The sequence below is a fragment of the Chanodichthys erythropterus genome, chromosome 11, assembly GCF_024489055.1.
Source record: "Chanodichthys erythropterus isolate Z2021 chromosome 11, ASM2448905v1, whole genome shotgun sequence".
Lineage (NCBI taxonomy): Eukaryota > Metazoa > Chordata > Actinopteri > Cypriniformes > Xenocyprididae > Chanodichthys > Chanodichthys erythropterus.
The window spans coordinates 38,275,894-38,302,123 of NC_090231.1; the positions used below are offsets into that span (position 1 = coordinate 38,275,894).

General features: G+C 37.1%; 2 protein-coding genes across 3 annotated transcripts; one reads left to right on the forward strand and one right to left on the reverse strand.

Moving 5' to 3' along the window:
* Positions 1-171: 171 nt before the first annotated feature.
* On the reverse strand, positions 172-10,800 carry si:dkey-28a3.2 (uncharacterized). Of its 2 annotated transcripts, XM_067400945.1 has the most exons (6): positions 10,708-10,800; positions 5,188-8,852; positions 4,398-4,706; positions 1,902-1,942; positions 1,308-1,366; positions 172-1,197 (listed from the first exon to the last, which is right to left on the reverse strand). In XM_067400945.1, exons 2-6 carry the CDS (start codon positions 8,632-8,634, stop codon positions 863-865), a joined length of 4,191 nt encoding a protein of 1,396 aa, XP_067257046.1. In that variant the 5' UTR covers positions 8,635-8,852; positions 10,708-10,800; the 3' UTR covers positions 172-862. The 2 variants fall into 2 exon arrangements, with proteins under 2 accessions (XP_067257046.1, XP_067257048.1); XM_067400947.1 differs by lacking the exon at positions 4,398-4,706.
* Positions 10,801-11,553: 753 nt separating this feature from the next.
* zfta (zinc finger translocation associated) lies at positions 11,554-18,865 on the forward strand. The gene is made up of 5 exons (XM_067401119.1): positions 11,554-11,945; positions 13,155-13,646; positions 14,827-15,174; positions 16,285-16,728; positions 17,682-18,865. The coding sequence occupies exons 1-5, from the start codon at positions 11,819-11,821 to the stop codon at positions 18,164-18,166; spliced, it is 1,896 nt and encodes a 631-aa protein (XP_067257220.1). The 5' UTR covers positions 11,554-11,818; the 3' UTR covers positions 18,167-18,865.
* The last annotated feature ends 7,365 nt before the right edge of the window (positions 18,866-26,230 follow it).

A 26,230-nucleotide genomic window follows, 5' to 3' on the forward strand; every position in this document is an offset into this window, starting at 1 on the left:
GGACTGATTTCAAATTATAAATAAATTACATTAGATTGTAAATTTTTAAACGGGAGAATAATCAATCACCTATTCAGAAAAATTCTTAAGATCAGTAAAAACAAGAACATTATGGAGAGTCAAAATAGGAAAATGAAGTACGAAAAGATATCAAAATAATATATACTGTACATTATGCAGTGCAACAATTTATTACAAAAAGAAAATTACAAAATTTTTTGAAAAGTACACAATCTGATGGTCAAATCTACAAACAAATGGTCAAAATGCAATTCTTAAATATTTTCCAGTTGTTTGTGCATGTGAGAATGTTTTTACATACTTGACCTCATTTACAGGTCGTACATGGTTTTGAATATTACCAGAATCTAAAAGTACATTTAATGAGGCTCAGTAGTACATCAGAAAGAAAAAGGTTGAATCAACATTTCGATATTCTCTTATCAAAAAAGGTATTAATCTACTTACTACACATGACTACAACAAAACGGATAGTACTTACACAAATGTGTGTAAAAATTCTGTTTTCTTACAATTTGTAAGGTAAATCAATAAGTCAGGAGAAAAAATATTTAAAGTCAGGTTTCAGTGGAACAAATGATAAATATAGCATATAGTGTACTACTGGTACGTGTTTAACAAAAGCAATACCCATAATAATAAATCAATCAGCCATTTCTTGGCTCAGCTCTGGTTCATAAAGGAAGTTAATGCAGCAGAATAAATGGATGAGTGAAATGTGTTTCATGTCTTCTGTCAGTTCATTTGAAGACTTCAGCCTCAACTTTATTTTAATTTTTAACCTGGCAGTTGAAACTATGTTCAGAAATATTATTCATAAAAATTAAGTATTTCTTATTTTCTAAGCCAGACTGAATGTAGAAATTCCGTTACCTGTAGGAGCTCTGCGTCGCTGTTGAAGCTGGTGGGTGATGGAGTGCTCGCGGACGGCCACCTGTTTATCCCAGGCATCAAGAATGCCTTCACGTTCAAGGTCTCCCAATGATGTTGTATTAGGATGAACCTCCTCAATGTGAGCCTTTGCCACTTCCACACTGAGGGAGTACTGCTGCTCTCCACAAACCATACACACCAACAACAGGTTGACAGGATCAGAGTCCATGAGGTAGACGTTTCTCCACTCGGCCTGTGACAACGGTCCCTCCGTTGCATCATTTGGTGCAAAGCTTGACTCCTCTTAAAATGGGGTAAAAGATACAGTAATATCAGTTACCAGATATTCATTTAAACTGTTTGGCAAACTGTAATGTGTGTATTAGAAAATTAATAAAAAATAGAAAAAAAACCTTTGAGTGCAGTTTGACATGGCTCAGCTAAGTAGTCTAGTTGGTCTTCTGATTTTATGCTGTTTGGAAAAGGAATTAACATTAAATTTGAAACCAAGATCTACACTACAATTCAAAAGTTTAAATATAACTTTTGAAAGAAATTAATTTTGTTCAGCAAAGACGCAATTCTATTGAAAAAAAGGTGACAGTAAAGGCATTACAAAAAAAAAAAAAAAAGGTATAAAAAAGTATTAATGTTTCCACAAAAATAAACAATTGTTTTCAACAATAATACAAAATGTTTCAAATCAGCATATTAGAATGATTTCTGAAGGATCATGTGACACTGAAGACTGGAGTAATGATGCTAAAAATTCAGCTTTGATCACAGGAATAAATTACATATTTGTCATTTTATATTTTAATAATATTTCACAATATTACCGTTTTTATTTTTGATCAGATAAATGCAGTCTTGGTGAGCATAAGAGACCTCTTCCAAAAACAAAATATATAACATCTTACTGACCTCAAACTTTTAAACAGTAGTGTATTAAATGAAAAAAAGGCAACTAAACATTAAAAACAATATTTTTCTTTCCTACTACTCACCTCTGAACAACTGTTGAGCAGAAACTGGTCATGTTCTGACCCTAGGAAAAAAAAAGCCAGAATAATGTACATTAAATTAGCTTGTTTTCACTGTTTTTTAAATGTACAAACATCAACTGTAGTCAGCAGATGGCAACAGGCAACATTACTGGAGGTTTAACATGTACAGTAAATGCATGTAGTAGTAGTTGAACTTCACATTCCAGGGCCCAATTTTATGGTGGGGCCCCTCTCTGACTGCAACAGTGGTCAAAGGTTTGCTACATTTTGATTGGATCTTGTTGGACTAGCACAAACAAATGTCTAACACCATCAGATAAGGATGCTAGGACAACTGCCAGAGACCTCTTAGGCTAAATCCTAAATGGCACCCTAACATTCGTGGTCTTCCTACGAGTCCGCACTTTCGTGACGTAACGCCGCTCTGACTGCCTCTGCATAGCTTGCAGACTTGCAGGCTCAGCTGAAGTGTGCATCGAGGGCGCACAGCGGCTGCAAAGGTGGTGCTCACAAGCACCCTTCTAAAACCTAAAATGCTGAATGGGACACCCTACGGTCCCGTGGACTTAACGGACACCTGCAAAGTGCATAGAAGTGTGCCATTTGGGATTCAGCCTTAGAGGGCGACAAGAAGACCCCTAGGACCAAGCCCTGGAAGGACAGGACTTCTCATTGGTCCACATGCGGTTTCTGCTTTTCACGTAATTTGAGACTAATCCCTGAGGTTTAGGACTGAACTGCCATAACCTTAGGTGACATGTGGCCAAAAGTAAAACATATTTGGTGACTTGAGTGAGAATCCCTACATAACTCGTGCCTTTTGTTAGGTTAAGTTAAACTGCTACATAGTCTAGTAGTATAGTTATTTCTGCCACCGTTTTTAAGACACTTTTTAACCTATTGTAATTAGTCAATTTAACCCTTAAATTGCACCTGTGGCATACAAACATTTGAGAAACCAGGGGAAAAGAACCGTGAATAAGGAGGCACAACTTTTTAAAAAAGGTAAAAGGGCCTCCTTCCCTGCAAATATTCACAGCAAGTTACATGATAGAAAAAGTCTGGTATCTCACCATCTCTATCTAAAGAAATCTAAAACAGCATACAAAGCTTAGGTAAATGTTAATTTCTCTTTTTTTCAGATATATTTTGAAGAAAAACATGACCATTTACTATTTTACTGCTAATCAATTACATCACCACCATGTTGTCCTGAAATGTTTTTCCCTATGTTTTCCAGGTCTCTACAATAAAACCGGAGGACAGATATTCCTGGAACCACTGGGGCCCCACACATGGTCTCTGTACACAGCCTCGAGTCAAAACAGGCCTCCAAAATGTTTCTGTGATATTCTGGTGCTGAGGTATGGCTGGGGCCCCACATGGGGCCCTGTGAACACTGCTGCAATTCAAAACAGCCTACCCCCATGTGTCTGTGAAATTCTGGTGCTGAGATATAGCTGGGGCCCCCAGGGGACATAAAGCATGCAGTGTTATTATTACAGGGTTTTGGTGTACCGCGATGTTTGGATCTCAGTGTAAACTCACCCTTGTGTAATTGCAAACCTGTATGACTTCTTTCTTTGGAACACATAAGACAGTAAAATGTTTTGTTCATACAATGAAAGTCAGTGGGTCCAAAGTTGACTTGCACTGTATGGGCAAAAACTGTTGAAATATATAATTTTTTGTGTTTATTAGAGGAAAGGAAATTATATAGGTTTGAAACAACATGGGATGAGTAAATGATAATCCATTTACATGCATGAGCCCCTTATACTGAAGAGAAGATCAGTTTGCACAGTGCAGTGCAAACCACAAATTGGTTAACAGATGTCACAAAAGTAAACAAGTGCATGATCAGTGGGATGTGCGCGTGGGTATCGTAGTCCCACTCAAACTCACAGCGGTACTGCACTTTACACTGTTTTTTTTTGCTTTTGCTTTTAGAACAATCTGTGAAAGAGGGGGATGTTACTGCTGGTTTTCAAATTATTCTGCTTTTGTTTGCAGGCCTTTCTCTATCTGCAATTAAACTGCCACTCAAAAGTTTGGAATCAGTAAGATTTTCATATATATTTTTTTAAAGAAGTCTCTTATGCTCTTATAATCTGCATTTATTTGATCAAAAATACAGTTAAAACAATAAAATTGTGAACTTTTTTAATATTCTGATTTGTTGCTCAAGAAACATTTCTAATAATTATCAATGTTGAGAGCAGTTGTGCTATTTAATACTTTTGTGAAAACCATGAAACATTTTTTTCATCATTCTTTGATGAATAGAACAAAAAACAACAGCATTTATTTTAAACAAATCTTTAGTAACATTATGAATGTCTTCACTGTCACATTTGATCCATTTAATGCATCCTTGCTGAATAAAAGTATTAATTTATTAAAAAAAAAATCTTACTGATCGCAAACTTTTGAATGGTAGCTACTGTATATAAATAAAATTAAATAAATCTATAAAAGGTCTAAAAAAATCTTTACCGAAGTCTGGCCTTGTGGAGGGAGCATCGCCTGGCGTAGCTTTCTCTCATTTGCTGCCTTTCTAGCTCTCTGCTTCTGTTTCTTGATCCTCCATTGCATGCGTCTTCTACGTATAACCTCCTGTGGATCAACTTGTGGATTTGGCTTGGCCACTATCTGGCTTCTGTTAGTTCTTAATTTATTTGTCAGCTGTTCCTGTGGACCTGCAGGTTTGGTGCACCTTCTTGTTTGCTTCTGAATGGGGATCTTTCTGCATGTGGAAGCGTCCTGGGACATGGCTAGCAGGAGAGTTGTGCTGGGTGTCTGAGTCTGTAAAATCAGTGTAGTTTGATTACAGAAATGATTCTAATGAGTCAGTTCTTGTTAGTGAATCAAACCCATACAGCTTTCAACTAACTGTAAGATTTAAATCTGTGTAGGTACTGACTAGCTGTTCATATGACAACATATAGTTAATGATAATGACATTATGCAGTTTGTCAGTGGTATTTTACTGAACTAAATAAATTAATGAAATGGTACCACTGTTTTTCCTCAGTATTTTTGTTTAATATATAATTAAGGCCAAATGGACTGTGAACAGTTATTAAAAGTCATATGTGTAAGCATTACTGGTAGAACTGTTTTAAATGTATTTATTATTAAAATGATCTCATTATTTGTCAACCAATGAAATTAAGGAATTAATTTCCCATTAAGGAACTGGGGATGGGAAAAAAAAACAAAAAAACACTCACTTGACCCAGACCAAACGTCAATGCTAAGCAAAAATATCAATAAAAAAACTCACCTGTGGAGCCAGACTGCGAAGAACAGCATCTTTGTTGGCTTTTTTGGCCCGCTGTTGTCTCTTCATTAACCTCCAATACTCTCTCTTTCGCTGAAGCTCATCGCTCTCACCAAGCTGCTGCTTTTGCGAGGCCTGTGAAGGGCAGGACTGCTTGGGATCTGCTCCATCACTGAACTTCTGGGTGTTTCTGCACTGAGGTTGCACAGCCACTGGAGAAAGGGCATGACTTTCATCTGCAGCCTCTTGACAGAAGTTATGAGACTTATGATGGCTAGTGTCTTCAAAAGGAAATGCTTGAGGACTTATTTTGATATCTTTAAGGCTTGTATCCTCTGAGACACCACACTCGAACAAGACATTTTGTTGTAAGGTAACATTTGGCTTTGCATCTTCAGATGTAAGGAGATCATCTTTAGTTAACAGAAGAGGCTCATTTTCACACTTAACATGCATTTCGGTGACATTACTGTCTTCGGGTGTGCAAACTGATTCCTCCAGAAGCTTCTTCATGGAGGCCACAGCCTGAAGAGTGGTGGCATGATGGTTCGTAGCTGCTGGTTCAATGTGCGATTCTAAAGATGGACAGGGTGAAGGTTTGCCATCTTTAACACTAATGCAAAGAGTAATTTCTGGGATGGAAAATAAAGCATGTATAGGAGGATTGATGTGTTCTTCTTTAATAGGGGTTGGGGCACCTGTTTTAGTAATGGATGAAGTAATACTTTCTCTTTTGTTCGACTTCTTGTTTTGCTCTCTCTGCTTTAACACTGAAACTTTCGACCTAAGCAGACCATTCCCAAGCCGGGCGACCTGACTAGCCCTTTGCTCTCGTTTCTTAATCATCCAGTACTCCCTCAAACGGGCGATCCTTTCTTCCTCTGTCTTATTTGCATCTTTGGCTGCATCTTTGTTGGCTTTTCTGGCCCGCTGTTGTCTCTTCATTAACCTCCAATACTCTCTCTTTCGTTGAAGCTCATCACTCTCACCAAGCTGCTGCTTTTGCGAGGCCTGTGAAGGGCAGGACTGCTTGGGATCTGCTCTATCATTACTGAACTTCTGGGTGTTTCTGCACTGAGGTTGCACAGCCACTGGAGAAAGGGCATGACTTCCATCTGCAGCCTCTTGACAGACGTTATGAGACTTATGATGGCTAGTGTCTTCAAAAGGAAATGCTTGAGGACTTATTTTGATATCTTTAAGGCTTGTATCCTCTGAGACATCACGCTCTAATAAGACAATTTGTTGTAAGGTAACATTTGGCTTTGCATCTTCAGATGTAAGGAGGTCATCTTTAGTTAACAGAAGAGGCTCATTTTCACACTTAACATGCATTTCAGTGGCATTATTGTCTTCGGGTGTGCAAACTGATTCCTCCAGGAGCTTTTTCACGGAGACCACAGCTTGAAGAGTGGTGGCATGATGGTTCGCAGCTGCTGGAGGTTCAATGTGTGACTTTAAGGTTGGACAGGGTGAAGGTTTGCCATCTATGACACTGATGCAGGGAGTAATTTCTGGGATGGAAAATAAAGCATCTATAGGAGGATTGATGTGTTCTTCTTTAATAGGGGTTGGGGCACTGGTTGGGGCACCTGTTTTAGTAATGGATGAAGTAATACTGTCCCTTTTATTTGACTTCTTGTTTTGCTCTCTCTGCTTTAAAACTGAAACCTTTGACCTAAGCAAACCATTCCCGAGCCGGGCAGCCCGACTAGCCCTTTGCTCTCGTTTCTTTATCCTCCAGTACTCCCTTAAACGGGTGATCCTTTCTTCCTCTGTTGGGGCATCGGACTGGATGGTGACTGTCATACTGCCCATAACCGCACCTCCCGCTAAGCTAGACTTTACCAGAGAGTTATGGTGAGCCTTGGAAACGTTGCATGGAGCAGAAACGAGCTTTGAGACTGGTTGAGCATCTGTATATAGGGGCGAACTTACTTGAACCTGGAGCCTTACCTTTCTGACACATTTCACATTGGAATAGTCGTGACTTGCAGGTAGAGAAGACTCAGATGATGTCTTCGAAGTGGAGACCGTCACCATGCCATCTTCTTTGATAAAATCACCTATTTTGTCTGAGGAACTTGCAAATGCACCTGCTCTATTCACCTGAACCCCACACATCTGATTGAAACTGTTGTGGTAGCGTCTCCCACAATGCTTAAGTGCGCTTTGTTCCTTCAATTGTGCTTTGACCACTGTAGACAGCCTTGCTCTCTGCTCACGCTTTTTAATTCGCCAGTACTCCTTCTGCCTGGCATGCCGATCCTCAGGAGACTCGAGTTTGGAAGCACCAAGGAAAAACTTCTTTGTTGGCTCTTGACAATGTCTCTTTTGAGTGTGTGCAAATTGTGGCACTTTGGATTTACTTGAGGATGGTTGCAAAATACCAGAGGATAAGGATGCATGGTTTGGTTTTGCGTCCTGAACATGTAGTTGTGTCCGAGAACCAATACATTTTACTCCAAAAGACTGTTGATTGAGGCATTTAGGATTCGCTGAGTTGAAGTTGATTCCTCTCAAGGCCTTACTGTTGGCAGGAGGTGAAGCATTCACGATACAGGAAGACTGTCCTTGTCCGAGACTCCCTTCTCGGTCCCGAGCCAGCTTTGCAGCACGCTTTGCTCTCTGTTCTCGCTTTTTGATGCGCCAGTTCTCTCTACGCTTAGCAGCCATCTCTTCTTCAGTCATAGCCATTGTGGTGTTGTGCTTTGAAGCAAAGGCACATGTTCTTCTCTTAGCGATACGAACCTTACATTCTGCAGAGGTCAAGGGTCTGAGACAGTTCTGAGGCATATTTTGGTTGTTGTGCACTGGTAAAACCATAGAAACATGGCTTTGCGGAGATGTTGCTAATTGCTTGCTATTTAGGGATGACATGCCTGTTTTTGTTTTTTGAGTATGAGTGCTCTTTGAATGCAACTCAATGCATGTTGTAGTCACTGAATGGCCTATTAGGCAGAAAGACTCTGTTTTAGCATCTGTCTTTGATGACCCTGTAAATGAGGACTTTATTTTTTTATTGCCCATTACACCCTTCAGGGAATTTGTGCTTGTTTCTGGGAATTTAGGTAAGACATGGTTGAGCTTAGTCTTTTGAAACCATCTCTCTTTTTGGCATGACACCATAGTAACATTACACTCAGATACTGATAGACCTGAGCTGGAAGAGTTTCTAGGAGCATCCGTATCTTCCAGTTTGCATGAAATATCATGATTATGTAAAGAGGGATCATTGTCAACTTTGGGAATCTGCAAGGCAGGTTCATCACTAACAACGGACATGCACAACTCCAGATTTTCATTTCCGATTTTTTGTTTGGCAGATGACTTTCTTGCCCTCTGCTCTCTTTTCTTGCTCCTCCAGTACTCCCTTTTGCGGGCAAGAGTGACATCATCAAACTCTGCTGCTGGCTGATATCGACGTTTAGGGAAAGTCTTGCTGGACATGGCTGCTGATTAGTTACACCATGAATTGCTGGTTAACATCAACCACTGGATTACATCTTCTTAGGCAGGGCAAAACCTGCTCTAAACAGGATTTCTGTGGGGTCACATCTTTCATTTATGCGAAGCAGTCTCACAAGGTCTTTCTGTTTAGATGGATTTTTCATGCAGTGCTTGAGGCATACTGTCCATTTTTCTGAAAATCCAAGAGTAGGTGACCTCTAGGGGAAACAAAAAACATTTGATGAATTAATCAATTTGATGAGTTTGATCTGATGAATGATGGGAGACAGATTTGTAAAACACATTATCATCTCAGAATGTTCACTAAAGCTGGGCACACACTACAAGACAACTTTGGGCCAATTCTCCTCTTCCAACAATCCTAGATTCAGTCCCAGTTATCTTGATGATTCTACAGATTATCATATTTTCCAGTGGTGTGATCTGTTAAGAGTGACTGAATCTGCTCGGAAGAACGTCAGGGCCACACATGATGAATATTTACGATCAGAAATCCTGTTATGTGGGGGAAGCCTCTGAGGACAAACGTGCGCAAGCTCTGTAGATTGTCACATGGAACAAAATGATACCAAATCAGAAAGAGAGCTGACAGAAGCATAAACACAACTTCATTCAAGCCTTTCTTTTTTTCCTCAAATTTTTCTGTAAAAAGCAGTCCAAACACTATTATTGCCATTACTTGTTTCCACCATGTTGGTTTACTCTAAAGTCACGTTTGATATATGCAAAGTTGGTGAAAAAAAGAGTGGCTTGTGTTGCACTGCACTATGTCAAAAATAGAAACAAATCATCAAGCAAGTGAAGGCAATGCGTGCTTCAATCAATGCCCTATTAACCATTTAAAACATTTTAGCAAACCTACTACCCAGAACTCTATCCACCACATACCACTGCCATAGCAACCACCCAGAACACGTCAGCAATGGCCTAGTGATGCAAATACACGTGCCATATACAACTTTCAAACTGCGTCAGAATTCAAACTATAATGATAATCATCACAAATGATGATTTTTAACTCCAACCGTTGCAGTCTGGGAAAACCATCTATAAGAGTCAAAAACAGTATTTATATCATCTTTTTATATAAAAAAATAATATAAATACTGTTCGGTTTCTCACACAAAACCGATCGTTTCGTGTCTTAGGACATCAATGTGTCGTCACGAGCCGCAGGGTTTAATATGGATTTGTCTGTGCATGTTTTTTGAGTCTTATAGATCGAGTTCCCATTGACATGCATTATACGACTGACAGACTGCAACGGTTGGAGTTAAAAATCATCATTTGTGTTCTACTGAAGAAACAAAGTCACCTACATATTATATGCCCTGGGCGTAAGCAGATAAACATCAAATTTTCATTTTTGGGTGAACTATCCCTTTAAATTTCAGTTTGCTCCCTATAGATTCAAAAGACTTCTGAACTACTGTTTTGGTTTATTTATGGAGCTTGATAGCCACTTGTCACATTTTAGTTCACTATATTTTTATTTTTTATTCCACAGAATAAATAAAATCATACAGGTTTGGATTCCTTGGAACAACACTACATTCAACAATGCCCAATTTTCATTTTATTAAACTATTCATACTGCTATGCATTGCTAAAGAAAAGGGCTATTTACAAAACTAATGAATATAAATAAGCTAATATTAATAAAATGTGTAGTAAAGGATTGCTTAAGTAATCTCAAACAAAGCTCAAACAGAGGACAAACATTGCTGTCACTTTAAATCTTGTCTCACAATCACAGGCTGATGATGATTTCTGTTGTGAGTCTCTACCCAACTCTGGCGTTTTGATTACGATGGCAGCATTATTAAAGTGTAAATATTTAAAAATAATAATATAAAAACGCATCCTATAAACACAGGAGGGATTTTAATGAGCACGCTGTCGCTATTTCCAGTAGTGTACGAGAGAGACAATGTTGTCTTCCTTATCTGCGCTCATGAGCTGCTGTCTGCCGGCGCGTGGACTGTCGTGTCTTTATAATAAAACACTCGCGACATGACAACACCAAGTGCGTGAGGCATGCGTTTATTTTACCTGGTAGTGACACCTAACTTTCTTTAAGCTCAGTCTCAGGACACTGCAGTCTCTTCCCGATGCAGCTTTTCCTTATATCGGTTCCTTGAAAACGGTGAAAGTACCAGGATGTAGGATCATGTGCGGATAGAATCTTAAAGCAGTAGCGTCCCTCAATCCCTAAAAACAATTACGTTTTGCAGTTATAGAACAGAAAATATGAACCACGTGCATATGGCTTAGCAGCCTAATTTTGTATTATATATATATATATATATATATATATATATATATATATATATATATATATATATATATATACACACACACACACACACACCACACATATTGCAAAATAACACTATATTACGATTACGTACCGGGGTATTTAGTTTAAAGGTAGGAAAGCATTTCAAAAAGATAAAAAAACAGATACACTGTTCAATAGTTCAATATACACTGATATATAAACAAATATAATTAGTCCATAAATATACAAAAACGTTAAAATATATATGAATGTATGAATAACTGTATTTTCCAAAAATGTCTGTCTGTTAATAATGTACAAGGCATAATTAGAAAATAATATATAGCTTATTTAATCCCATTTTATAATTAATGAATTAATTAAATATTAAATTGTATGTACAAAATGCATACCTTTGTTTACAATCTGGTGTAAAATATAATATTAAGATAAAACACAACAAATGGGCCCCGTGGTGCAGCCGTCACTACATCATAGACGCTACTGTCTCTTTAAATTTACCCAGGAGCCCCTAAAGGAGCCCCAGGGGCCCCTAGCTCGGCTCTCCACCCTGAAGACAAGCAGAACATCTAAATACAATCAGGAGACCAACTAAAGTCACCGACATTTGACAGATCTTTCCTCCAACTTCGATCTAAATGCGACTTGTATCGTCACGCAAAGTTAAGTTTACTTAAACCAAAAAGCAAACAGCGGCGAGGCTCCAGTGCAGAGACAGACACTGCACACACTGTAATGGGTGAGTGCGTGTTTCAGATATTTGGTCAACCACCCGACGAATGCATCTACGAAATCCTCCGGTTGTGACATTTCTACGTACAAAGAAGCGAATCCTGTACGTTAAAATAACACAACACAGGTATGGATGAAGCGGAGTCCAAAGAGTCGGTGCACAAAGCTGAGCAGACAGAATCTCGCTCATTAATAATAAAAGCTGAGGAAGAGGAGGCGACACCGCAGCGGGGACACTTGGGGGATCTCACAGCAGGTAAATGTTGTGTTAAGCATTTAAGTTTGACCACTAGATCGACGGCTCTATGTTTTGAAGCGTTAAAATCCGTGACGAACAATAGCACGCAACGGCATGGCCCCTAATCTTTCGGGCTCCACTATAAACAAAGGCTAAATAACCATGCTGCATCTAGACGCGATGCGCTGGCGCCATCTCGCGGAAATAAAGCGCTACCGCAACCATGCCGCCGCCCCCTTGTTGTGCTCAAAATGGGCCCGAAATGACACATTTTCACTTAATATAAATTGAAAATGTATTTAAAATGATTAAATAATTATTATAAAATGATGCTAAATTATTTTTCGCTTTAATATTCGTCTGAAAAGAAAAAGAATGATCATTTGAATGAGTTCAGCAACAGACAAATGGTAAAATTAAAATATTATTACTATTATTATTGTTATTATTAGTAATAATAAAAACAGAAATAATAATAATGCTTTGAATATATGCTGACAGATTATTTATAGGCTTATGTACAAACTTGGCTTTAATATTGACTCAATATTCATCATGACAACAAGTCATTTAAAAAAAAAAAAAAAAAAAAAAAAAAAAAAAAAAAATATATATATATATATATATATATATATATATATATATATATATATATATATGTCTGGAATACAAATTAATTTGCATATTTTCCTATAAATAACTACTAATTTTGGTATTTCAGCCTATCAGCAATAATGTTACATTTAAAATACTACTACTTATATATATAAAAAAATATATATTAATTTACATATGTGCTGACAGATTTTTAATAGATTTATAGATTTAAATATACATTTTATATTCATCATGGCATAATTTTTAATAATTGTACTAAATACTACATACAAGTACAATAATTTGTATATTTTACAATATAAAATAAAAAATATATAAAGTTATTGCATATTTGTCATTAGTTACTTTGTTTCCCTTCAGTTACATTTCAGAATGCCTTACAGCCTATCAGCAACAGTCCTATTTAAGTATTAATAAATTATATATATATATATATATTTTTTTTTTTTTTTTTTAAATGTTTAATATTAATTATTAACCTCCATCATTACAAGTATTAATATTTTTTACATTTCCCTATAATTGAAAACAATGTAATATTTTCCCATGATCATATTTGATATTACCTTACAGTTCATCAGTGACACACTCTTTTTGCATCCTCCCCAGGTCAAGAGGACATGACCAATGGTCTCACATCTCATGATAGCCAGGAAGTTCCAGTCACCTCTGTTTGCTCCCCAGGCACCAGTTACTGGTGTGTGACTGAGAATACAGATTCCCCTTTCCTTCTGTCCCCCATCCCAGGCCCATCTACGCAGGAACCCCCTCCATTTAAGCTCGCTCCTGGCCGAGACCACCGGCGCTATTACCATGAGTACTGGCGCAGCGAGTACCTCATGGACTTCGACCCACAGAGACAAGGGATGATCTGCATGGTGTGTGGCAGTTCGCTGGCAACCTTGAAGTTAAGCACCATCAAGAGGCACATCAAACAGAGGCATCCGTACTCCCTGCTGTGGACCGAGTCAGATAAGGATGTGATCAGGTCAGGATGGGAGAGTCATTTGGGTCGGGACAACAGCCAGAGGTCGTTATGCCCCGATCCAGATGTTCCTCCAGAGTCAGAGGAGATTTTGGATGTCGACAGGCACTCCACAGGTCTGTGTTTGTATTTCTTTGTGCTTTTGTATCTATTTGGGAAGTCTGAATCACATGAAACCTGACAAAGCATGTCTTAAGGTTCAACCAAATCAATAACAATAAACAATAATTGATTTATTAATAATATAAAATAAACCTAGACAATTAAACCTTTACTAGAAACATTATTTCCATAAAATTATTTTCAACTAAGCATATTTACTTCTAAACATCAGTATCATGACTCATACAATGCAGTAATATTTTAGCATAACTGAGAAACTATTATAGTTTTTTTAACATTTTGAATTAGTTTTTATTTTTATATTTTCCAGTTTGATTTTAAATTTTATTTCAAATTAAATAAATTAATTTTGTTGTATGTTTTTTTTTTATTGGTTTTAATTTTTATTTCAGTTTTAATTTTAGTATCAAGTTAAACAAAATGAAATGAAACATGTTGCTTAATAAGGATCATGTGACACTGAAGACTGGTGTAACGATTCTGAAAATTCAGCTTTGCATCACAGGAATAAATTACTTTGTGAAATATATTTAAATAGTACACAGTTATTTTAAATTGTAATAATATTTCACAATATTACTGTTTTTACTGTATTTTTAATTAAATAAATGTAGCCTTGGTGAGCAGACGAAACTTCTTTTAAAAACATTAAAAATCTTAGTGGTTCCAAACTTTTGGACTGTACTGTGTGTATATATATATATATATATATATATATATATATATATATATATATATATATATATATATATATATATATATATATATATATATATATACATCATGGTGAAAAAGTTTTGCCTTTTAATTTATTTAAATACAAATAATTTTGTATAATTTTTGTATAATTTTGTGATGAGAATTTAATGACATTTATTTTTAAACATCCGGATGTAGGAAATGATTGAATGTGACTGAATGTCACAATGCAAAAACCTGAAGCTCAAAATGCAACTGAAGTAAAAATACTTTTGAAAATGAATAAACATTTCTTTTCTTTTTAAAATTTATTTCATAACATTTAATTTAGATTAATTTATGTTATTATTACTTTATTATTATTACTATTTTCTTTTTTATTGTATTGTACTATATGTGCGAGAAAGGCATTTTATAAATAAAAAATTATATTATTACATACTTTTAAGACCTTCCTTCTTCGTGTTATTCTAGGCAAGCCTGGTGGTGCCATCTCTCCAATTCTTCAGACCCAGTCTGGGTTTAGCAGGGTCACGCCATCACCTCCAGCCTCCTCGGTCCAGGAGCTCCCAGGCCCCACGGCTCAGGTGATGGAGCGATACCTAAATGACTCTCTGCACGCCTGGTTCCGTCAGGAGTTCCTGATGGAATACCAGGCCGAGGAGGGCCGTCTAGTATGCATGGTATGCAGCTGTCTGTTGCCTTCGCTGCACCTGGATCACATCAAAAGTCACATGCTGGATCTGCACCCGAACTCTTTGCTGTACAGTGCTGAGGAAAAGCACTCCATCCTGCAGACCTGGGCCAAGATGCATGGTGAGGGTAAGAGACAAAATAAAACAGACAAATTTAGAGAATTTAAAAAGAGTATAATTGTAAATAAGTTAAATATAGCCCTCAAATGTAATGGTTAAAAGGGTTAGTTCACCCAAAATTAAAATTATGTCATTAATTATGTCATTAATCTCACCCTCATGTCGCTCCACACCCGTAAGACCTTCATTCATCTTCATTTTATTTTTGATGAAATCCGATGGCTCAGTGAGGCCTCTATTGCCAGCAATGTCACTGAACCTCTCAAGATCCAGAAAGATTCTAAAGACAAATTTAAAACAGTTCATGTGTCTACAGTGGCTCTACCTTAATATTATAAAGCGACAAGAATACTTTTTGTGTGCCAAAAAAACAAAATAACGACTTTTCAACAATATCTAGTGACGGCTAATTTCAAAACACTGCTTCGAAGCTTTACAATTCTTTTGTTTCAAATCAGAGGTTCGGATTGTGTAAACGAAGCCTCCTTTACTGAAATCAAGTGACTTTGCTGCTCCGAACCACTGACTGGTATCCTGTCTGGATCTTGAGAGGTTCAGTGACATTGCTGACAATGGAGGCCTCACTGAGCCATCGGATTTCATCAAAAATATCTTAATTTGTGTTCCGAAGATGAACAAAGGTCTTACGGGTGTAGAACGACATGAGGGTGAGTAATAAATTACAGAATGTTAATTTTTGGGTGAACTAACGCTTTAATTGGATACACAAGGTGTTTAACTGTAAAATCCAATTAAACAGAGGACCAGATAAATGTGATATATTATATTATATTATATTATATTAATTATATTGAATATAAAATAGATTAAAGAGAATAATATATAAAAATAGAGCTTTACCTTTTATTGCTGCTGTTCTCACAAGGTTAAAAACCAAGATCCTTTGGTGCAAAAAGGTAATATCTATAAATGTTAAAGTCTTTAACAAAGGTGCAATTGCTTCCAAATATTATGTTTTACCCTGTTAAAAGCAAAACAAAATAAACTTTGAGGAGTCGGTCAGATATTCTACATGCTTCTGTGAAATCTGTGTAATTGAAAATATCTTGTCAACCTAAATACATGTCTTTTTGCATTTCTTGCTTTTGTCATGCAGAATCGCACTCTTTACAACCTCAAATCAAATTGGAACCACTTACCAAAGAAATAAACTTAGATGGTTCAGCCTCCTTTTTCCCTCTGAACGTGGATCCCATTCAGGGAAACTTGGGGAGTTACACAAAAAGAGATGAGAATCCACCAGACACTGGCCAGAGACCCCAGTCTTTACCTTATTATCCCCGAAAGAGAAGACTGAAATACGGGAGCCCCTGGCGTCTCCGCCTGGATTATTTGGTGGCATACGGTCCTCCGGAAAACCCGCTCTGCTACTGTATGGTTTGTTCTGAACACCTGCCTGTGCCGAGGGTCAGCAACTTCCGCAAGCACATCCAGGAGTGCCATCCGGAGACAAGCGGCCTCAGCCGAAGTGAGAGAGATGCTGTGGTCAGTGCCTGGACGAGGGAGGAGACTATTGACACAGCCACACTGAAAGGGGATGGTAAGCACAAACAACATCAGATATAGAGAAAAATAGATTTAGAGATATAGAGACCAGAAACAAACTATCAGTGTAAATAACATATTGACCATTTTTTATTAAAAGATAAATCATATAAACAAAATAAACATCAGACGTTAGAACCAATTAAGTTCTTAAACATCAATTTTGTCTTTAAAAAAAATCTTTAAAGTAAGATTAATTTATCTGAGAAAAAAGTTATTCTCTGAAAACAAAAGGATATTTCGCTTCTGAGGTAAATTTATTTTGTTGTAAGATTGTAGAAATATTCCAGATGTTGGCCTACTGATCATGATAATATGTTCATCAATGTCCTTTTAATTACATATTCTATATCACATTATATTTCATAGTGTTTTCAGTTAGCCTTTGCTTAGCAAGCTAACAGCTTGAAAGCTAAAGATTATTTAGCGTCTCTGGTAGATTTATCTTGTTTTAAGCATGTAAATATATATGTAATGTACTTAATCATGAAAATATGATAATTAATGTCTTTTAAATGACATACTACATTATATTCCAGAAGCTAAAAATAGTAATTTATCTTGTGCTTTTTATCTAGCATTTGCTTAGCAAGCTAATTGCTTGTAAACTAAAGATTATTTAGCTTCACAGGTAAATTTATCTTGTTTTAAGGTTATAAAGATATACAAGATGTATTTAATCTTGAAAATGTTCATAAATGTACTTTAAATTACATATTACACTGAAAATAGTCAGACATTTCTCTTTCCTTGTGTTTTCAGTTAGCCTTTGCTTAGGAAGCTAACAGCTGAGCCTATTGACTAGCGTAGCGTTAACTGGTTAAGAAAAGTGTGAACTTTTGCTTATGGTTCAGATATTAGTATCTTACAGTTTATGAGTGAATTTTTGCATTGTTGAAAGGAAATCAAGTCAATAATGTTTATCTTTTTCTTTGTTTGGCACTGAAGACCCACAAAGTGGCCCTGTCACTACAAACACAGCTGCTGACAAGCAGGTGTCACCTGTTAAAACCACAGAGCAAAGAGGTGAAAAAGAAGACAATAATAGCACAAATATCACACCATCAACACAGACGACGGGGCGGCACAGGCACTACCCGGGGAAGGACCAGCGGCGCAATTACCAAGCCCGCTGGAAGATGGACTTCCTGATGGATTACGACTGCAGTAGGCACGGATTAATCTGCATGGTGTGTGGCGCTACGCTCGCCACGTTAAAGGTCAGCACTATCAAGAGACACATCCTACAAGTGCACCCTCACTCGCTGGACTACAGCCCAGAAGAGAGGCAGCTGGCCTTGCTTTGCTACAACCAGATCTCTGCGCACTTTCATTCGGAGGACTGTTTTTCGGGTTCCAACCACGGCCATAAAGAAAATGCTAATAGTAATGCTTATGTTAATGCAGAATGCACTTCGAGCCAGAGCACTTAATTGAAAGAGAACGTGTAGGGATGAGTTTTTGACATCCTGTTTTTTGTTTTCCTTTACTCAGGAAGTTTGCTGTGGGGTTAAACCAATTTTTTTTTAAAGGATGTGACATTGTTGGAGAATAATTGTACTTTTTTTTTTATCTCCAACAAAGTGAATAAAAAACATCTGAAATGTTTGATATGTTTAAAAAGAATATTTATGCTTGAATCACTTTTGAACATGAAACCAGAAGCCGTGAGTGTCATCGAGAATTTATATAATTCCCAAAAGACGATTTTACTGAACTCATATTTTGTTTTCTGTGGATTAGCACTCTTAAATGCATTTGTACATTCATTGCTGTTTTGTAGACTGTGGCCGGACTGTTATTGATTCAGCGTGCTTGACTTTTTGCATGACGTCACACATTACAGTGGTCAATATTATTTTACTCACAGCACTTAAAATGTGTGCTTGGTACAAGTTTTTGGGATGCTTACTAAGCAAACACAGTTGGAGAAAAAAATCCACCATTTCACTTACCATTTTGTCAATCACATTTTGCCATTTTGAAAGAAAAAGCATAAATATAATATATGATTTATACTGTTAATGTTATATAATACTGGTTCAGTTCACCAAAAAGATATATTGAAATAAAAATCTTACGGACTTTCAGTCCAGTTTCTTCTAAATCAGATCCTTGTCTCAGGGAGCGGGTTTTATTCATTAGTAATTTTCTGTTACATGCTTCTGCATTTATGAATCATGGTCATTTTGAATATCGAATTTAATCATAATGGTGCAATTAAATTCAAAATGAATCCATGCTGAATGGGCAGATAATGCATGCTTTAATATCTAATCATTAACACTTCCTGGTTGCATTTATTTAAAGATATAATGTACAGCATGAATTGGATCATTAACAAATGATTTGTTACTCATCACAGAAAAGTTGGACGTTCACATGTCTATGACAAACAGTCATAAAGGTTCAGTTCTCTCTTTAACCATGTACAGAGTGAACTGAAACTCATGTATCAGCATCTTCAATGCAATTTTTCTTGATCAAATGCATTTTGGAAGCACTTTTAAGCGTCCCATACATCTTTATGTGAAGATTCCTGAAAAATGACACTCTCTCAGGGTTACCACATTGTTTAGGAGTAACATCAAGAATTACACACAAGTTGTGTACACATGGGCCCGGTTTCACAGACAGGGTTTAGATTAAGCCTTAGTTCAATTAGGGTACTTGTAGCCTTTATAAACGTACCCTAGAAAAAAAAAAACAAACAAAAAAAAACATTACTGGTGTGCATCTTGAGACAAAACAATGGCTCTGACATATTTTAAGATATTTCAGTACAAGTTGCTTTCAGTTAAAACAGCTCAAACATGCATTTTAGTCTGGGACTAGCTTAAGCCTGGTCTGTGAAACCAGGGGATTGTGTACTACATTCATCACATGTACTTGATGTGTATATATATATATATATATATATATATATATATATATATATATATATATATATATATATATATATATACACTTATTGAGTTAACAGCCATTTGGATTATTTAAACATTCCTTTTGAGTTTCTCTTGTATAATTCACTGCAACACCAATAAATAATAAAAAATAATGTTCAATCTATTTGATATGGAAAGCCTAGTTCTTTAAATTATTAATTGTAAAAAAAAAAAATACTACAAACCATTGCATACTATAAATTCAGATGCAATTCTATTTGCACAAATGTAACTTTTAAACTATTTAAATCATGTTGTTCTCTTACCGTAAGAAAACAAATGTTTGGGTCTTATCAAGGATACATTCAAAATACATTAAAAACAGTAATACTGTGAAATAATACAATTTTAAATAACTATTTTAAAATTGTTTATTTTTATTATAGTTTATAATTCATTCATGGCATGGTCATGGAATTTTCAGCATCATTACTCCAGTCTTCTTCAGAAATCATTCTAATATGCTGATTTGAAACATTTCTTATTATTATCAATGTTGAAAACAGCTGTGCTGTTTCATATTTTTGTGGAAATAATGATACATTTTTAGGACTATTTGAGGAATAGAAAGTTCAAAATACAAAATAATCTTTGTCTTTACTCTTTACTGTCACTTTTGATCAATTTAATGGATCCTCACTGAGTATTAATTTCTTTAAAGGGGTCATATAATGGTACTTTTACAAGATATAAGTCTCTGATGTCCCCAGATTGTGTATGTGATGTTTTAGCTCAAAATACCCCACAGTTAAATTTTTTTTTCCATTTTTGTGTCCCTTTAAATACAAATGAGCTGCTGCTTCCAAGAAAAGGGCGGAGTTTCAAGAGCTTGTTTACCTCCCATTACCTCACGTAGACTCACTGAAAATGTCAGAAACTGTTCAGCCTTTTATGTTCAAAATGGAGGCGGACGATGATGGAGAGACTCAAGAAGAAGTGACAGTAGAATATGCAACAATGGTTAGTTGATGAATTGATGTAGCTGATGTGGAGTTAACCATCTTAAAGACATTGGTTAGCATATTCTGTCATGATAGTGTATAAATCGCTCGTGTGGAAACTGTTGTAAGATGCCTAGAGGCAGAGAATATATGCTGCATGAAGACAGAACAGGTATAGTTTTACTGAATTATGGTTATAACTTGTCATATTATCATCTTGCTTTTATGACATGCTATATTGCATTTGTGATATGTACTGTATTGCAATAACATGGCCTCACCCCCTTTGTTGCGTGTTCTTGAGGGCAGTAACAGCAGGGTTGCCAACTCTCACGCATCTGGCGTGACACTCACGCTTTCAGCATCAATCTCACGCTCTCACGCACACGCAAGAAATGTCACGCCAAAATCCATTCTCCCCTCTCAATCCGTTACTTTCTGTTGATGACTAGACCACAGCGTATTAATGACCGTAGTGGAGAGGAGTTTAAGGCCCACAGCTGTTACATCTCCCTACAACGTTCTCACTGCAGTATTCTCTGATCGTTGATTGACTGAAAACCTTGCACGTGATACGTCAGTTGCGTGTGAGAAGTGAGAGAGAGCCCCGGTCGCGCGCGCGCACTCAATAGAGCGGCCAAAGCACAGAACGTGATCAGCACTCCTGGATCGTGCACACTCCGCCGCTGGCCAAGGCTGCTTTACACACCATGGCCGTTATTTTCTCGAGAAAATTAGTTTTCTCATAGCTTCGCAACGCAATACTCGTTCCCTTATCTCTCAGGGAACCGAGGTTACGTAAGTAACCGAGTAACGTTACGTTATATACGTTTTGTTATATAACAACCGATATGACAACTTTAGCACATTTATCAGCTATACATTCATTCAGTGTTTTCCATTAATGACCCTCTGCTGCCGCCACCGTTTCATAATGAACTGAAAATTTAAAACATACTACGTTTGCCAACGAACTAAAATCGAAACTGTGATATGGCTGGACTTCCGGTGTGAAGATGTAAGGGATAGGCAGCAGAGTGGATAGTCTCCCGATCATTTCACATTATATACACCTGTTGCAGAGGATTTTATGTTATAAAACATTGAAAGTACGACTAAACAAATAAAGAAGAGGTTCCAAATTAACCTGTGCACAATGAGTAACGCTAAACAGAAAAACGTTGCATCGCAGTCTAAAAAGGCTAGCGCAGCTAGTAAATTAGCGAGCATGATGGCGGCATCGTCTCAAGAAGAAAATCAAGTTGAGGAGGGATTGGTCGACGACTCCTTGTCAATGACACAACTTGTTTCTGAACTGGCCAAGCAACGAGAAGTACTGAAGGAGGACATGGCTGCCCTGATACTGAATTCAGTAAAACCTCTGCAAACGTCGGTGGATGCCTTGCGCGACACGGTAAATTCATTCCAGAGTCGACTGACATCAACAGAAGTTATTGTTGGTGAAAACTTCGAACGTCTTGTGGCGGCGGAATCTACCATCAACTCCCTTAAAGCTCAAAACAGCTTGTTAATGGAGCGTTTGGACGATCTGGAGAACCGGTCTCGCCGTTCTAACCTACGTATCTTGAACGTCCCGGAGGGGAGCGAAAAAGACAAGGATCCCACTGTATTTGTTTCGGAGATGTTGGCTGAAGTTATGCCTGAGGTATTCACAAGTCCACCACCCTTAGAGAGGGCACACCGCTCTCTCGGTCCTAAACCTGCGGCAGGTAAACCCGCGCGCACATTTGTGTTGTGTTTTCATCGTTATCGTGACCGGGAGCTCACCTTGCGATGGGCCAGGCAACATGAGGTTAAGTTCAAGGGGATTTCGTTAAGGATATATCCGGATCTTAGCAATGCCCTTGCTAAGAAGCGTGCCGCGTTTAACCCGGTAAAACAAGCGTTGTACAAGGAGGGCATTCGGTTTCGTCTGCTGTACCCCGCACGGCTTAAAGTCACGTTTAAGGAAGAGAGCTTCATCTTCGAGACTCCGGACGACGCAAATGACTTTTATGAGAAACAGGTGCTTACTCAGAAAGAAAAGTGATACAAGCAGCAATATTTAAATGGCAAGAACTTTTCATGTGTGTAACCTTTATATGAAGATCATATATGGATTGCTTCTATTGCTACTAATCGAAGGAATGTTAATGTCAATTATATCTGAATTCTGGGAGTCTTTAAGGCCGTTTCAGTTTTAGTTTGGCCTGCCTGCAGTTTACAGGCAACTTGGACAGAATATATCTGAAGTACTCATATGCCAAATTTTTGTATTTCAAGGAATTTGTTATTTTCCTCTTGTCTATAGCTATAGGCTATATGGTTAAGTTATTACAGTATTTTCTGAACTGTACAATTTTATTTTTTTTTTATTTTTTTTAGACCATTTCTTAGTTATGCTTTCTAACTTCATTGATATGCAAGTGAAGTATCAGAATCGGGAGACATCCACAGGAGAATGAAGTGTTAACAGAGTTAACTTGAGGAGTATATCAATATACTGGAAGGAGTGTGTTAAAGGGATGCAGCCTTCTTATATTGGGAAGGATTCGAGGGGGAAGGGCATTAGGTTTTGTAGTTTTTCCTTTGTTAGTTGTTGGTTTGACATTTTTGTTGTGAGATTTTGCCTTACACATTTGGTACATTTTGGGAGCATTGGCTTAGACTTTACAGTTGCATACAGCAAACCTAATTATGCTGAGGGAGGAAACAATGTTTAATCTCTATGTACTCTCCAATTAAGAGATATGGTATTCTTAAAAATCATCTCATGGAATATATCGGGTTGTAACCACGTAATTAAACGTAAGAAAATTCTCACATATCTCAAACAAAACAAATCTGATATAGCTATGCTGCAAGAAACCCACCTCAGTTCTGAGGAATCTGAGAAATTTAAACGGGGATGGATTGGTCAAGTATACTCAAGCACATTTAATACGAGGAGTAGAGGTGTGGCTATTTTGATCAAGAAAGGCTTAGACTTTAAAGTCCACAAAACATATAATGACCAGGATGGCAGATGGATAGCTTTGGATTCTAGCATAGAAGGACAGAAGTATACTATAATGAATATCTACGCCCCTAATGTAATGTCTCCAGATTTCTTTAATGAAATCTGCAATATTATTAGAAATATTGGAAATTATAACATAATACTAGGTGGTGATTTTAATCAAGTTCGAAATATAGACCTTGATAAGTCTAGTAACAAACAGACCACACCAATATTGCACTCATCAATAGACACTATGATGGTTGAATGTGGCCTGATAGATATATGGCGTACACTGCATCCCCTAGAGAAAGATTTCACATTCTTCTCCCATCCTCATCAGTCATACTCAAGGATTGATTATATTTTAATCTCTAAACAACTGGTGAGTCAGGTTCAGTCTGCTTCAATTGGGAATATTGTTCTCTCAGATCACGCTCCAATAGATGTAGTCATTATGACTGCGAACAGTAGGAAAAACACAAGGTGGCGCTTTAACAATTCATTATTGCAAAATGAGATCTCATGTTCCTTTATACAAACAGCAATGGATGAATACTGGTTATATAATGAGGGCTCTGTTTCTGACCCTGGTATAACTTGGGATGCCTTTAAGGCTTTCTTGAGGGGCAGACTTATTCAGCACTGTTCGCTACGTAAGCGTTTGGAAAGTGAAAAATTAATTAAATTGGAAGAAACAATTAGGTCTCTGAAAAAACAACATTATAGTAATCCGGATCCTGTAACCTTTAATAAATTGAACAGTTTGAAATTGGAGCTAAATGATATTATACAGAAAAAAGCTGAATTTGCCCTTTTTTGTACGAAACAAAATTATTACGAAAAAGGTGAGAGAGCAGGAAAATACTTGGCACACAGAGTCAAACAGCTCAGCATACAGAACTTTATCCCTTCTATTTTTGACGACAAAGATAAACTGATTACTGATGGAAAGGAAATTAATAAGGTTTTTACAAATTTTTATCAAGAGCTATATACATCACAAGGGGAAGTTCCCACTGGAAAATATGACCAATTTTTCTCTTCCCTGCAGATTCCTTGCCTATCTACATTTGATAGGGACTCTCTAGAAAATGACATCACATTAGAGGAAATTAAGAACGCCATACGCGATCTCAAATCGGGACGTTCCCCAGGGGAAGATGGCTTCCCTTCTGACTTTTATAAAAAATTTTCTGAATTTCTAGCACCTAAATTACTCTTAGTCTTTCAGAATGCTTTGATAACTGGTAAACTTCCGGAGAGTATGAGAACCAGTATAATCACTCTTATTCACAAGAAAGGGAAAGACCCGCAATATTGTGCAAACTACAGGCCCATTTCACTTGGCAACGTGGATGGGAAAATCTTGGCCAAAGTACTCACAAAGAGATTAGAAAATATATTACCAACCATTATACATCCAGACCAAGTTGGATTTATTAGGACTAGGTCTTTGGTGGATAACATGAGAAGACTATTACATCTCATGTGGAAATCTAGAGATGTCTCGGACCCTGTCATGGCCTTGCGGAGAAGGCCGTTGACAGGGTTGAGTGGGGTTTCTTATCCAAGACCCTTAGAAGATTTGGCTTTGGGTCAGTATTTCCTAAATGGGTTAAATTACTATACACTGTAGTGCCTCAGTACTGTGTAATGGCATAACGTCATCACGATTCGAGTTATATAGGGGCACAAAACAGGGGTGCCCCCTCTCGCCCCTTATTTTTGCATTGGTTTTAGAGCCATTGGCTATAGCTATACGCAGTAACCCAAATATTAAGGGGGTTGTGGCTGGTCAGCAGGAGCATAAAATACTTCTGTATGCTGATGACATTTTACTTATCTCTAGTAACCCACAAATAACAGTACCCACAATGTGCTCTTTAATTGATGACTTTTCTCAAATATCAGGATATAAAATTAATTGGAGTAAATCAGAAATAATGCCTCTGTCTAAAAATCATAATAATATGTTAGAAGTACAATGGCCATTTAAATGGGTCTCATCTGGTTTAGTTTACCTGGGAATCAAACTTATACCTGGATTAGAAAAAATTATGCAAGCTAATTTTCAACCAGTTATTCAAGAGATCCAAAATTTATTACAGAATTGGAGCAAACTTACAATTTCTATTTTGGGTCGAATTAATCTTGTTAAAATGATAATTGTTCCCAAAATTAACTATTTGTCATATATGCTCCCCCTTACATTACCACTATCACTTCTGAAGGAATACAATAAAAACGTTGAATCCTTTATTTGGCAAGGGAAGAAACCCCTTTTTAATCGTACTAAATTATATTCTGCTAAAAATTTGGGTGGGCTCTCTCTGCCCAGAGTTGATTGGTATCATTGGTCATTTTCACTTTCGCAGTGGACTAAAATTAATATGGCGCCTAATGTAGCTCCCACGTGGATACATATTGAAAAGGAAATGTTGGCCCCTTTTCCAACAGAGGCTTTCTTGACACAACTTGCCCGACCAATACCTGACCAGAATCCTGTTCTGAGATTTGTTAGAGAAAGCTGGAAATTATATCACCAAAACTTCAAACAAACCCCATGGCTAACATCTAAAGCCTCGATCTGGTATAATACTAAACTAC